The sequence below is a fragment of the Fringilla coelebs genome (assembly GCF_963513975.1).
Source record: "Fringilla coelebs genome assembly, chromosome: 1".
Taxonomy (NCBI): Eukaryota; Metazoa; Chordata; class Aves; order Passeriformes; family Fringillidae; genus Fringilla; species Fringilla coelebs.
In genome coordinates this window covers 113,400,038-113,414,105 of record NC_140028.1, presented here as the reverse complement: position 1 = coordinate 113,414,105, position 14,068 = coordinate 113,400,038, and the positions used below count along the sequence as shown (strand labels likewise).

The following is a 14,068-nucleotide window of genomic DNA, read 5'->3' as shown; positions in this document are numbered from 1 at the left end:
CTGCCAAATTCGAATCCCTCTGCATACAGCTTGAGGAGCACAGTTGTAATCAGCTTTCAGAAGGCAGAGCTGTGTCCCCGAGGCTTCAGGGTACCAAACTACACCTGGATTTGTGCTAGTAAAGTCAATGTTCTCGCACAGATTTTTATGCCATTTGCCTGTTGAGCTTTACACTGCAAAACAGTTTCTCTCTTTTAGGTTTTCATACCTAGTTTCTGGTGCATTTCGTTTTGCTTTGTAGATTTATCAAAGACTTGTTTGTAAATTCCCTCTCTACCAGTATTTTATTTTATTGTCTTCAAAATTACAGCTTTTGTTCTGAAGAAATGTACCTGGTTATTGCAGGTTATTTAAAACATTTTACAGAAGATGAAAGATAAATGTTACACAGTTACTACCAGATTTCCAGATATTGCTAAGTTTTGAGAGTGTGATTTCCTGCCTCATGGTTTAAAGTAATTTCTTCAAAAACATTAAATGAGGAGGGTAGTCTGAAATTCTGAATGCCTCCATAGTCAATGAGGCAATTTTATTTGAAAAAGTAAGTTTATGTACTTTATCACATGGTGGCCATAATTGCAGGGGTCGAGTTACTGTTCACTTTAGAATATGGACACAGCAGAATTTTTTTTTTCCTGGAAAATTTGCACTTTGGTTTTGTCATCCTTACTAGCACTGAGTAGTACCTCAATCAGCAGGAATTCTCCATGGTGAAGAATTCTTGCCTCCACACCAGCCTATGACTAGTCACTTTGGGAAAAAAAAAAAGATTTACTGGAAAGTAGGGCAAGTACATGATGATAACTGTTTTGGAGATGTTGGGACAGTGGTTGGGGATGAATTATGACCTATGAGGGAAAGTAACTTCCTCTTTTAATAACTGTATAAATATTTTATATTCTATATATTGGGAGCATTCTATATTCTCAAAAGACCCAAGATTTTGACCCTGTTCTGTGTGCCCCATCTCACCCCCCAGCTGGAACCCTGGAACCAGTTTCACTTTTTTTTAGAGGATATTTTGTTTCATTCAGAGGAGTGAGAACTACTATTGCTGCTACCACCAACCTTCAGTATTGGAGCTCTGAGTTAAATAGGTAGTTTTGGAAGTCCATTAAATTGAACTGGGGCAGGGGGAAAGGAAGAGTCCCTGACACAGCGCAGTGTAACTGAGAGCTGGTGTCATGGTGGAATAGCTGGGCAAATGCCTCCTCAGGAGTTATATAAATGCCCTGCTCTACCCCCACCATGTGGTAGAAGGACATTACTGTTACTTCTTCCACTGCGTGAAGCTCTGTTTTTGAGAAATAGATATATTTGCCTTTAGAGTTCAGCTGAAGAGTCAGTCGCTGTGGGACAGAGGGAGGGGTGTTGTTTCTTTAAATCATCTGTTATCCGGACTTCTCAGCTGTCCCTGAGTGGCTCGGCAGCTCCCGAAGGGGGCGGGAGGATAGGCAGAGGCGAGGCTGCTCTGCTCAGCTCAAGTTGGATGCACTTGTTTATATAAAAGCAGGCAGTGACAGACAGTAGCCATGGGGGAACTTGCATTTGTTCCAGTTCTGCCTCTTCCAGCGCCTGGTATGGTAACGCTTGATGTCAGGGATACTTACTGCAGGCTGGGAGGAAAATTAGATCAAGGCAGTCTTAAAGGAAGCAGTTGTTTAAAACCAGTGCAGTTTAACCAGGTGGCTGTGCTTGCTGGATTTGCTTTACCTGAAGCCTTTTAGAGAAGGTGATGCTTGTACTGGACAAGAACATTCCTCAAGCGGGTTTCTTTAGTGGACAAATCATGATTTACACAAATACAATGCTTTGCAGCAATGTGCTTACTTTGCTTAAAAGGGTAGATTTTTGTAATTTCACTAGAAAGAAAAGGAGGTCTGCTTCTCTGGAAAAATCTGCCTGCATAGCCCAGCAGATTGTCATCTTTGAGCACTTAAATCTGCCTTGACTGACAAAGTAGTCACTGTAAAGCCTTATACATGATAGTTATGCCCTTGCTATTTCTCCTGTGTCTTCTGAGGACATAACCCTCTTGTGTACTGCTGTGCTCTGCCTGTCATGCTTAGTCAGAAGCAGGAGGACTTGTCTTGTAGCTCTTCTAGAGCTGGGTTGCTGGAATTTACTTAAAAATATGACAGTGTACTAGATTCCTATGCATTTGGGGCAAAATGTGTGCACACACATGTAGGTAGGTGTGTATACTCACGCTTCAGAAAATGCTGACAACTGTACATCCAGGAAGGAAGATCAGATCAGGTCAGGATCAGATCAGGTCTATGGCACCAAAACTAACAGGCGGACATTTCTCTTTATCATCTCTGCCAAAGATCCTTTTGCTGTTACTGTCCAAGTTCTGTTGAAATTCTAGTGACTAAACATATATTGCTAATGAATTCTGTCTTTCACAGTATTTCATTTATCAATAGTCAGGAAAGCACTGCCTGACATTTTAAGGTATATGTTCTTTTCTGACTCTGTGACTCTTAGAGAAACACTTTTCCTAGTCAAGTTTCATGTGTGCATTCAGTATTCTTATGAAACTGAAAACCAACTTTAGTCTTTCCAACTCTTGTCCCCAAGAAGACATTTTGATCAGATCTCATATGTGCAGGACATAGAATGAGCAGAGCTGACCTGCCCTTGTCCTAATGGCAGAACTAAATGCTCCTTAAAGTATCCTGAGATTGCATGTATATGTTATTTTCAGAACTTTTTTTTTTTTTTTTCTTTTATGCTTAATTACTTTAATCTGGCATATTTTTGTTAATACTTTTAAGTATTTGTCTGGGTTTTGTTAGTTGAACTGATTGGGTTGGCTTGAATTGCTGTGTTTGGCTGTGTTCCTCAGCTTGTTTTATGTGTTTTTCTTAAACAAAACAACTATTCTCTTTCTTAAACTTTGCTTTTCAGTTCCATTCTCTGTTTCTTGGTGCTTATTATAAAATTGGAAAGAAAAGGTCCAACGATCCACTGTGGATAAGTGTGGGTTATTTGGGATAGAAAGAAGGACTTCTTAGCTGTTGCTTGAGGTTTCTGGTTATGCCTTTTAGAAACATCCACAATTCTCATCTGAGTGGTAGCAAAGTTTGAGCTGCAGGACACATGGGACTGTATCTTCATGGTTCATGGCTTCCGTGAATGTGCTTGTCATTCCTTGATGGTAGTTTCTTAAGATCCTCTTTTTTTTCCCCCACAAATTCTGTCTTTAATGATTGTTGGCTTTGAAAACAAGAGAAAACCTGCTAATATTTCTGTAAGAAAAAGATCAGCAGCTGAGCAATGACTTCTGTTTTGAATTAACTGATGTTGGAGGATCCCTATGTGCCTTACATCAGTTTTCAGAACTGCTGTGGTATTGTGGTTTTAAAAAAACCCCTATATATGGATTTTAATAATTTTTGAAACTGAATGTTTAAATAGGCCATTGATTTCCTATATTAATTTTAAAAGCCCATTGTAAGCAGTTGACCAAACCTAGATCCTTGCAATATCAATGTATGTAGGACATGAAAACTTTGGAAACTCTTGTTCCTAAGTAGGTAGGTGGCATTTGCAGGGTGAGTCCATTTCAGGATGTCCTGAAAAAAACCCAGCCAACTCTCAAACATTTTTGATCTGGGTAGAGTGCCTTTGCTCCCTACTGCTCTGGCCTGTTTCTCTATCCAGCTGAGAGATACTTTGAGGCCAATTAATTTTTGCAGCAGGATTTTGAAAACCTGCTAATGAAAAAGCACGTATGGTATGAAACAAATAACTACAATTGCAGTAGTTGGGAGTTTAGCTGGACTTGAGTGGGCCAAGGCAGAGAGATTGTGAAGGAATCCAGGCTAGCATATACCTTTCTGATTTCAGGAAGTTTTTCCCCTCTTTCATCCCCTTGTTTTGGATGCTTGTCCATTTAGACCCCCCATGTAAGGCATCCTAAGGGTTTTGAAGGGCATGTGAGAACTTCAGGCTTCAAGGTATAAACCAAGCTTACAGTTGATAAGGATTAGGAAGAAACTTCATTTGAGAAGATGTTTTTCTGTAATGTAGCCTTTCTGACACATTTTTTAAAGTAGCTATTGCTGCCTTCTGAGAAAGATGGTGTACAGGACAAATAGGCCCTTTGATCCAGTATGTTATTTTCTCATCTCTAAATGTCCCTTAAAGCCAAGTCTTCAGATTTATTTCCAGGATATTGGTAAGATGCTTTCTTTATCCCAAGTCATTGTGTTTAGACAAACAGTTTCTAGATTTTTTGGGGAAACATTCTTCCTCTGCAGATCACAGTTGTGCTGTTTGCCTTCCGGATGTTTGTCTCCTGTTGTATGTTCACCTCAGTCATGGGACAAGGGAGGTTTCTGCATTTTATTCTAGAGTGCTAGAGATGCTGTGGTCTGCTGGGGGATCCTCTGTTTGCTCTCTGTACTTTAAGATAAAGCTGTTTTTCTATGCTGAGAGTGCCCTGGAAAAGACTGGCCAGGGGGATGAATATCCCTTCCTTAAAATTCCTGAATTCCTGGGAATCTCTGCTCCCCAGTCCTGTATTGTGCGCTAGTATGTATTGATCATCTCTCCTAGGACAGATGCCTGCAGCTAAAAAAGCTGAAATGGAGCAGATTATGGGGGGCTGGTGATGAGCAGGAAAATGGAAAGTATATGATTTTTATGTTATGGATATTTGCAGAGACAAAGTATTTGATCTTATAACAGAGGTTCACTTGAAAAAATCAAGGTTATTTTATGTCAATTTTCTCTTTGCCCCATATAAGATGCATTTAATTATTTCATGCTATCTCCTTCTCTTCAAATTAATCTGCCTTATATATATTGTTGCTCAAATTAGAATAATTCTTTAATCAGCTGTGTTATGCATGCCATAGAAGGGTAGAATAGGAAAGCTACTCCTAGCATACTGACGATGCATGTATTTTATTTGTTGTTGTAATTTAAAAGTAAAATCAGAAATATTGATTTCTACTTGACTGGAGAGATGATTTAGTTTGAATATCAGACTGATCTTAATCAGGTGAGAATTAATTGAGTTGGAGGTATTAGATATTCAGTGATGTTAACTGAACCATGAGCAATCTACAGAGAAGCTTTCTTTTGTACTGTGTTGGAAATATCAAATAGCTTGTACTCTACAATGTAAAACAATCTCTTCATGTTCATGTTACTATTTCCTCTGGCTCATTAAATGCACCAGTAATCTGTTCTGTGCATACTGAGTCATCTTCAAAATAACAGGCTAATGAATCATAATTTAATACAAAATTAAAAGCATAATAACTACCCTTAAAAATGTTGCTGGTAATGTTTTGGATCATTTAATCTTTTTGTACACATTTTGCAAACATAGATTTTAAAATTTTGCCCTTATTTAGATTTTAAAGGGAGCTGTTTCCTCCTCCTTCTACTGTCACCTCCAAATCCCTATTTGGGCATCCTTTCTCCACTCAGTGGTACAGCCCAAGGAATGACCCAAACACTTGACAAAACAATTGTTTTGGGGTTTTTTTTTGTGTAGAGGGAAAAAACCTACCCCAGAATAAGTCTGGTCTGGATCATGATGCGAGCTGGTTTGTTTTTTTTTCTTATTTTAAGAGTGTGATAGCAGTATCATAAGTGTTGAGAAAATATAAATGGTGAGATAACACCTCTGTAGGACTTTCTCTTAAGTAGTAAAATTGTAAAGTCTTTAAATAAACGAAAACCAGACCTGAGAGGATCAATTTATCTTGATAATGGGGAATATTTCATTTATTTTGTGTACAAGCACATCTGCAAAACAGATGCAGAATTATAATTGATGAAACTACAGTTCCAACATTATATGAAATGTACAACACTTCACAATATGAGGCAGTATGAAATTGCCAAGTATTTTTATAATCTGAATCTGCAAAAAATGAATTTTCAGAAATAGCCTTCACGCTACAAACAGCTCATACATTGAAAATAATGAGGATGATTCCTTGGTGTTATATCAACACAGTTTCCATACAGCTGTTTGTCTGGAGATAAGTCCCACTTTTTATTCTTTTACTTTGCATATGGGAAGACTTTGATGTTTGGAGGAAGAAATAATTAACTATCTTAATATTTTAAAATACTGTAAGTAAAGAGAAAAAATCCCAAATACAATCTGATGCTGGTTGTTCCTCTTTATTAAATTGCAAAAAAAACCCCCAAAACTTTCAGTTTGTTTTTAAGCTTGTGGCCGGACATAACATGGTTTATTTTCATGAAGTCTTTCCTTTACATACACATAACTGAAACTTCAGCAGTCCAACACACCTATTCCACCATTTCATTTTGAATGCAGCACTGTGAAGAAACCAGCTTAATTCTGTTTGGGTGCGGGATGGTATTGTAGGATACATAAAGGACACTTGCATCATAAATATGTTGTCTTGTTTTTGTTGTCCACTGTTTGTAGTCCTGCAGACACTGAGATTAACAGTGTTAAAATTTAACCTTGTCTGGTTTAATGGTGTGGAAGAAAACCATTGTCTTTATTCTGCAGAGTTGTGCCTGGGTCTTAAGCCAGATGTTGGTTTGTGCCTTTGAATCAAAATCCTACAAGTTTTATATTTTTGTCATAGAGAGCAAATATTTCTTGAACTTATCAATATGTCCTAAAGTTAAAATGGACAGGACCCTGACTTTTTATCTCCTTTTTTTAAATTAGGACTTGTATGTCCCAGGACATCTGTTGGTGGACCCCCACCAACTTTGTTGTAGCTTTCTGGTAATGTATCTGATCTTTTCAAATACTTTAGTGTGTATTGCATATGCCTGACTGACTGCTTGAATAGACAGGGAAATAATTTGTCCAATCTTTACTCTGTGTTAAGTGAACTGTTTGCCACTTTCACTTCAGTTTCCATCTGCTTCTCATATTATCTTGTTGTAAAGTCATAAAACAGAGTTGGGGAAAAAGCAATTAGAAATAGTAAAGAAAAGAATTCTTCTTAGATACTGTTTTTTTCAGCAAAGATTAGTGTGGACTGTAAAGATCTTTGTAAACAAAGTGTTCTTTACTGCACCAACCTAGCTAATTATCAGAGAAACCTTAATAAAAAGAGTGCTCTGTAACTTAAAGAAGTTTTTAATCAGCCATCAAATATACCAAGTCAGGCACTCAAAACTAATTTTTCATGCCTCCAACATAATTTGTATAATTCTATATCTGAAGGGAATTACAGAAAGACTTGGAATGGGATTTTTATTTTAAAAAATGCGTGTCTGTCTTGCTTTATAGATAAATAAAGAAGGGTTTAGAAAGCTACTTTTTTGCTGTTCTGTGACTTTACATATGTCAGGATCTAATTTCTCCTAGTTCTTTGTGTCGTGCTTTCTCGACAGGTGGGTAAGTTGGGCTAGGAAGACCCAGTGAAATCCGGCTCTCGGATCCTGGGCAGTTCCACAAGCTCTGGAGGGGCCAGGGGCCAAACTCAGCAGCTTCTCTGAGCTGCTCAGGGCTGGAGATGCTCCCTGCTGAAGAGTCAGTCCTTGGAAGGACTCACTCATCTCTGGCCTCAGCCAAAAAGCCCTCCTGTCTCTCCCTGAAAATGTGTCTTCCCATCATAGGCAGATCCCTTGCACATGCCAGCATGCCATAGTGAGCAGGTGAGAACTGGCAAAACTGAATTGCTCTGTATTCAGACATGGCTCTTCAGCTTTTGTTCAGTTTTGTTCAGCAGACCTCTGTCTTGGCAAAGATGCATTTTGGCCTTACATCCTTGGTTGATTTAAGAAAGGTACTAAATTGCAGGCTTGCTTTAGCAGTTAAAATCTATGTGGCTGTAATGGCCAGAAGGTAATGAAACTTAAAATTCTCTGAACTGCGACCAAAACTTATTTTGGATTTGCCTTGCAACAGAAATGCAGAGCTTTCTTCCTAAAAGAAAAAGCAGAAATCCAGCCTCAAATCAGTGTTGAGCTGTTCAGTGAAGTCTCTCTGTGCTGTAGCCTCCAGAAGACATCTTCGCTTCATGTGCATCCCCTTAGACAGGGCCCGTGGCATGGAGAGGAGCCTGTGGGTAACCTATGTCAGACATGATGTCATGAACCATGACTGCTGCAGGTGAAAGGGGGGTCTGTAGCCAGTTTCCGTGGTAACTGGTAGGCACCTGCAGCTTGCTGACGCAGTAGTGGATCTGTCCTTGTCTGTGCACAGAGCATTCAGTGATGGACATATGTAGCTGTCCTAGAAAAGCCTTGGCAAAGGGGTGATTTGATGGAGGGAAAGCCTTTTTCCCCTTTCTTACAAGACATTTTCACTTCTGTGGTGTTGAGCTCTGTTCCTCAGTTTATTTGGCTTGTATTTGGAAATATTGGGAATAACTTTTATTGTTTGAAGAATGACTTTCCTTTGTGTTACCGTTTGCAATGAATTTACGGACTTGCCCAAATTTACCTCTTGTTTTGCTGCTGCTTGAAGTTTTGTTTTGGTAGCTTGCCGCTTGCAGGAAGAAAGAAAACGTATCAGCCCATGAACTTCTGAAATCATGGAAAGCCATTTCCTGAAGTCATAAAGATAGTACCATACACAAGATTATGAAAAGATCAATTCTGTTCTTTCTATAATGTGCAGTGGATCAGGAAGAAGGTTTGTTTGGATTCTTTTAGTGTTCTGATTACCCCCCATAGCTGCTAAAGTGGTAAATTACAATCGGTTTGTAACTGGATGCTGTGTATCTGCTCCTTTTGGGCTATCTTACTATGCATCCTGAAAGTTTGGTTAACAATGCAGATATTGCCTGAGTGAGGAATGACTAAGGCTTGTCAGACATGGAGATAAATTCTTGGTTTGAGATATCTGCAACTGTTGAGCACTGTTTCTGACATTATTCTCCAAATGAGTAGTTTAAACACTGTTTGTGCTGCTCAGCATTGACACATTTCATTTCCTGGAAGAGTCACAGGATCATGGAATAAGCTGAGTTGGAAGGGACCCATCAGGATCATCAAGTCCAACTCTTGGCCCTACGCAAAATACCCCCATCACACCAAGTGCCTGAGACCATTGTTGAAATGCTTCCTGAACTCAGGCAGGTTTGGTGCTATGACCATTTCCCTGGAGAGCCTGTTCCAGTGCCCAGCCACCCTCTGGGTAGATATCTTTTCCTGGTAGCAAACCTAAACTAGCCCTGACCCAGCTTCATGCCATTTCCTTGAGTCCTGTCACTGGTTAGGAGAGTGAAGAGGTTGGTACTTGCCCCTCTGTGAGCAAGACAAAGCACAATTAAAAATAAAAAAAACATTCTCCAGACTCCTGGAAGGTTTCTGGTAAATGTTTATAACTAAACCTGTCTTGCATTCCTTACATGACTGCCAAACAGAAGAGATGGATAATCAAGTTTTGTGTGCTCATATAAGGATGCCTGATATGCTTTAACCTTCTTTCCTCCTCTCTGTTGTTAAGCATCAGTAATGTTAAAGCTAAACAGCTGGAAGCAGTTTTATCACTTTGCAACAGTGCCTGCCCATGTACCACAGGCAGGGCCTTCTGAAGCCAGGGAATGCTGGCAATTGCAGTTCAGGCTTTTTTTGTTCACTGGGACATCACGCCTTTAACCAATCAAGACTGGTGAGTTAACAAGTGAGAGAGACCTCCTGTTGTCTTCAGTGGTTTTTTACTTCACAGCTTCCAGAAGAAATGATTACTACTACAAAAAAAAAAAAAAAGAAAAACCCAACCCAAAACCTCAGCACAGCACTTAAAGAAGTGCCTGTAGAGAGTATAAATCAAATTAGACAGACCAAAAGCTTTCAAAAGCTTTGGATGTTTTTCCCACACAAAAACAAAGGTCATTTTTGGAAATGTACTAATAGGTATGATTTTTCTGAGATGCTGATGTAGGAATAGTCAATATAAATAGTCCAGGAAGAAATGTCAGATTCACCCTTGAAAACCTAAGAAATATTCTGGTAACCTAATAACACATTTGTCTTGTTCTGAGCTTAAACTGCTTAGTAAACTTGAGCTGTCCAGGAAACAGCTATCCTGTTTCCTCAAAGCTGTGCTTGTGCATTTGGGTGACTTTAAGTCTAAAACACATAGATCTTATAAACTGTGTGGTTGTTAATAGATACCTTTGAGCACAGGTTACAGTGTCTTCCCAGCTGGTAATTAACTGGTTAGCTTAAACCCATTTTCTGCGCACTTTCATCTGGTTTTCATGTAGGGTGTGGTGGAGTTGCCAGTGTGTAACACTGGGTGCTGTGTTGGAGAAGGTTTTTAAGTGTTCATCAATAAATAATATGTTTGAAGTAGGTAAGAAGTCAGTTCTTTTTACAGTTCACAGTATAAGGACACTGAGATCTGTCATCACCACTTTAAGCAAACACTACCTTGTCTTGTAAATTATTTAGTGAAAGCCTAATTAATAATAGCTGTGGACAACCAGATTAATCTCACCTAGGGATTGCTTGCAGCTGTTGGATCACTTTTCCAAAATCTTGCCAGTAGTGTCCAGGATCCTAAAAGGTGGGTTTTGTTCCACTGAGGTCCACAATTGCTTAATGCCCATTTCAGTGGACATCTGCTATGAGCAAAGGACAGGAGTGCTGCCTGTATAGGCACAAATCTCTTTGTTGTTGTTTATTTAAGTCTTGATGTACCTATACACTGAACATAGGTAACATGATTTAGGTGTTGTGTGATGTAGTACCATTATGTGTTGATATTACTAGATCAGCTGTAAATTTTGCTAAGTATGTGCAAGAAAATAATTTTTGTATGCCCTAAATTTGCTGGATATTAAATCGCTACCAGGAAGACCTTAGAAGAGGAGAAATGGATGGAATTCCAGAAGGGGATGTGCTAGGGGTGAACTTTGTTCTTGATCTGGCTCCTGGTTGATCGTGGACACATGGCTTCCTTTTTTTCTCTCTTTCTCTCTCTTTTCCATCTGCTAAATGTAGCTGATTACCTCTTAGAACAGTTTGAAATCTCCTGATAGAAATAATAGCCAATTCTTATCTAGGGTTATTATTCAGTGAAACACCTGTACAGAGTGCTGGTAATGACCAGGCATAATTTTAGTTACTCCCAGATAAATCCCATGTCCTCAGCCATAACTTTGCTGTTCTGTTTTAGTATCTCACTGACTTGTTTTTAAGTCTTAAGGTCCTTAAAACAGACAAGGTACTTTCACTTAATTGAGCAACTTCATTGTTCTTAAATGCCAGAGATGTAGGTGGTAGCCTTGAGTAGAGCATGTGAAAAGCAGGCACAAGAATCATGGATTTGCTACAAGAATAACTTCAGAAATGGTATTAGCAACAGCAGTATGTGTGTGAATGTGCTACATGATGAGGGGAGAATCCCAGTTAAAGTGTTGGTGCTAAACAAGTGACAAAGACCTTGCAAACAGTATGAGAATCTGGGCCAACTATGGTTATATTAATAATAAATCAGATCAGGTCTGCTACTTCCTACACATAGGGTTTTTTCCCCTATTGTCAGTTTTCTAACTTCAATTTAGTTTGTGTTGTTTTTTTTTCCTCCAGCATTTACTAAATGCTGTCAAGAAACTGGCGTTCTGATGGTGGTGAAGTGTCGGCAGGAGAATGCAGCACTGAAGGACTGTCTGGTTGGCTAGTAAGTCCCTCATGAGTTTTTGCTGGGCTTTTATGCATGGCCTGTACTAATCTAGAAATGTTAACTATTCTGAAAAGGGCTGTGCAGGCTTAGGGACTTGGATGTATTTTCTGAAAATGGTATCTTTGCTTTATTAAAACCGTGCTGGTTAGGGCCCTAACTGACAAGATTTTATTTACCATATGAATCTGTGGCTACAGAGACTCTTTTCTTGATTCACCTGGGGACAATTTCAGCCCAGAGGACCTGCAGCCTTTTATTTGCTCTGGTACATCACAGCTGTGGGTATGGGGGCAAACAGTGAAGCTTCTTTGTAGTCTGTTATTAGGACAGGAAATTTTGGTTTTTGCTTTGCTTCTGTTTTTTAAGATTTAGTCTGTCTTGAAATGTCTTGCTGTTGTGAACAGCAGTAGCAGGAGCAATGGGAAATTGTTATATATGAGAGGTCAGCTCAATGCCATGGTGGATTGAAACATCTTTTTTGGAAGTCCTAATTTACCCCCAGTGCCATTAGGCTGAAGTGTTAGATTCTTGAATTTCCCAGGGTGAGGGCTGCGAAGGTTTTGAGTTTGACTGAGGGAAAAAGGAGGTTGGTTTGATTTTTGGTGTGTCCTGTTCTCTTAAACCAACCATTTATTTTTCATCTCTTAAACTGAGATGAAAAATAAATGCCTTTGAATTAGTGATAGTTATTCTCAAGTATTTAGGAACTGATGAAAAAAACATCTGCAGCCCGGCAAGAATTTAGTCAGAACATGCTGGAGTTACTCAGTTTTATTTATCTGTTCCTTCACCTTTTGAAAAAAATAAAATTAAACAAAATGCTTCTGACAAAAAAAGTTTTATAGTGTTGAATAGTTATACTTCAAAAAATTATGAGAGAAAGGAATTTAATGTAATGATCAAGAACTTTGATCATTACACTTGAACCTATTCCCAGTAGTTACTTGGATGCCTTAAAAAAATAAGTAATCTCCAGCAGCTTCCCATGCTGAGGAGGATAACTGCAGGTGAATTCTTCAGCTGAACTTAAATACCAAATGTGTTTCCCTTTTTCTGCCTTTCTTCTTGGTGGCTTCACTACAGAGGCTTGAAAAGAAAAGTTATTTTACTGTTAAAGGCAGACAAGTTTTCTTTGAGTGTGGAAGGAAGATCAGTTATGAGTGGTACTTGTGCAGTATCTGTTCAATATTCCAAGATGAAAAACAATATGTGTTTTTCTGTCTTGTAGCTATTCTGATCCATCATTCTATGAAGAATGCAAAGCAGAATATTTGAAGCAAAGAGAAGAATACAGAGCAACTGGAATTAAGAAAAAAAGACAGAAGTTTACCCCAAATGTGTGATTAAAACTTAAAATGAACTTTTTTTAATATGGAATTTGGATTTCACTTGATTTAAACAGACTTAAATTGTCTGTACCACTCTGTGTGGAGTTTAACTAAAATACACAAAATGAGATGAATGGAGAATAAAATAATGTCTGAAATTAAGAGTCAGTTTTAAAACTTTTCATAATTAGAGATCTAGAGCATGCTGTCACAGTTTGCGAGAAAGGTTGCAAAGGTGTGTTCCTTTGTCTGGACCTGAGATTTTGTTACCAGTGTACAATTTTGAGTTTACAATTCCAGCATGTCTTCTTGGAATTTAAAGCCTGTATCTAGCTGTATGAGCCAGGCTACATAAAAACATAAGGGTGAATAATTTAAGTTGTATTAACTGATCACAGATTGGTTATACACTGTTAGTCGTCACCTGAAGCTGACTCTATGGAGATGCTTTTACTAGAAGAGAATGGTGGCAAATGTAGAAGAGCTACTCAGACCAATGTGAATTACCCTTTTCATCAAAATGTTGTCAGATGAGAGCCTGGCAGTACTTGTGCCTGCACTGTAACTCATAAGTCTACACTGTGACTCACTTTCAAGCTTACACTGTCAGAAGGGATGGATGGATGCCTTGTGCTTGTGCGTGGTCCAGACCGACCATTTCAACTCTAGGTGAGAAAGTAATCTCATCCAGACCTTCTTTGAGAACAGGGAATAAGCTTCTATGCTTCAGGAGCAACTGAGTGACTGCACTTGCAAAATTATCCCAGGTAGAGGTGAGTAAACAACTAAACCAGGCATAGAAGATGCAGATCACCTTGCAGGAACTAAGTAGGTCCCTCATTTGAAAGGAGAACACAAACGATCTTTTGTGTACTGATACTTGAAGCTGCTTAATTGTAGTTAATTAATTAAATTATTTAAAAATTAATTGTACTTGCTTAAACAGCTTCACTAACAGCTTCACTTAGTTTCTAAAACTTTCTATTAGTATCACTATTTTGGAGTATTGTCCAAACATTCATTTAAAAGCAACAAAAGGCTGTACTTAAACTTGGCTACTTTAATGCCCTGATTAAAGAAGAAAAAAAAGTAATTTTCTGAGTAAGGAGAAGCATTTGATGGTGTTCCATTAGAAGAA

General features: G+C 38.6%; 1 protein-coding gene across 1 annotated transcript in view; it reads left to right on the top strand.

The window, feature by feature from the left end:
• Window positions 1-13,092, top strand: part of CMC1 (C-X9-C motif containing 1) — a 42,336-nt gene extending 29,244 nt beyond the window's left edge. The window contains exons 3-4 of the mRNA XM_084222826.1: window positions 11,509-11,599; window positions 12,831-13,092. Of these exons, the coding sequence (XP_084078952.1) occupies window positions 11,509-11,599; window positions 12,831-12,945 (206 nt within the window). The 3' untranslated portion in view covers window positions 12,946-13,092. The remainder of the gene's footprint in view (window positions 1-11,508; window positions 11,600-12,830) is intronic.
• The last annotated feature ends 976 nt before the right edge of the window (window positions 13,093-14,068 follow it).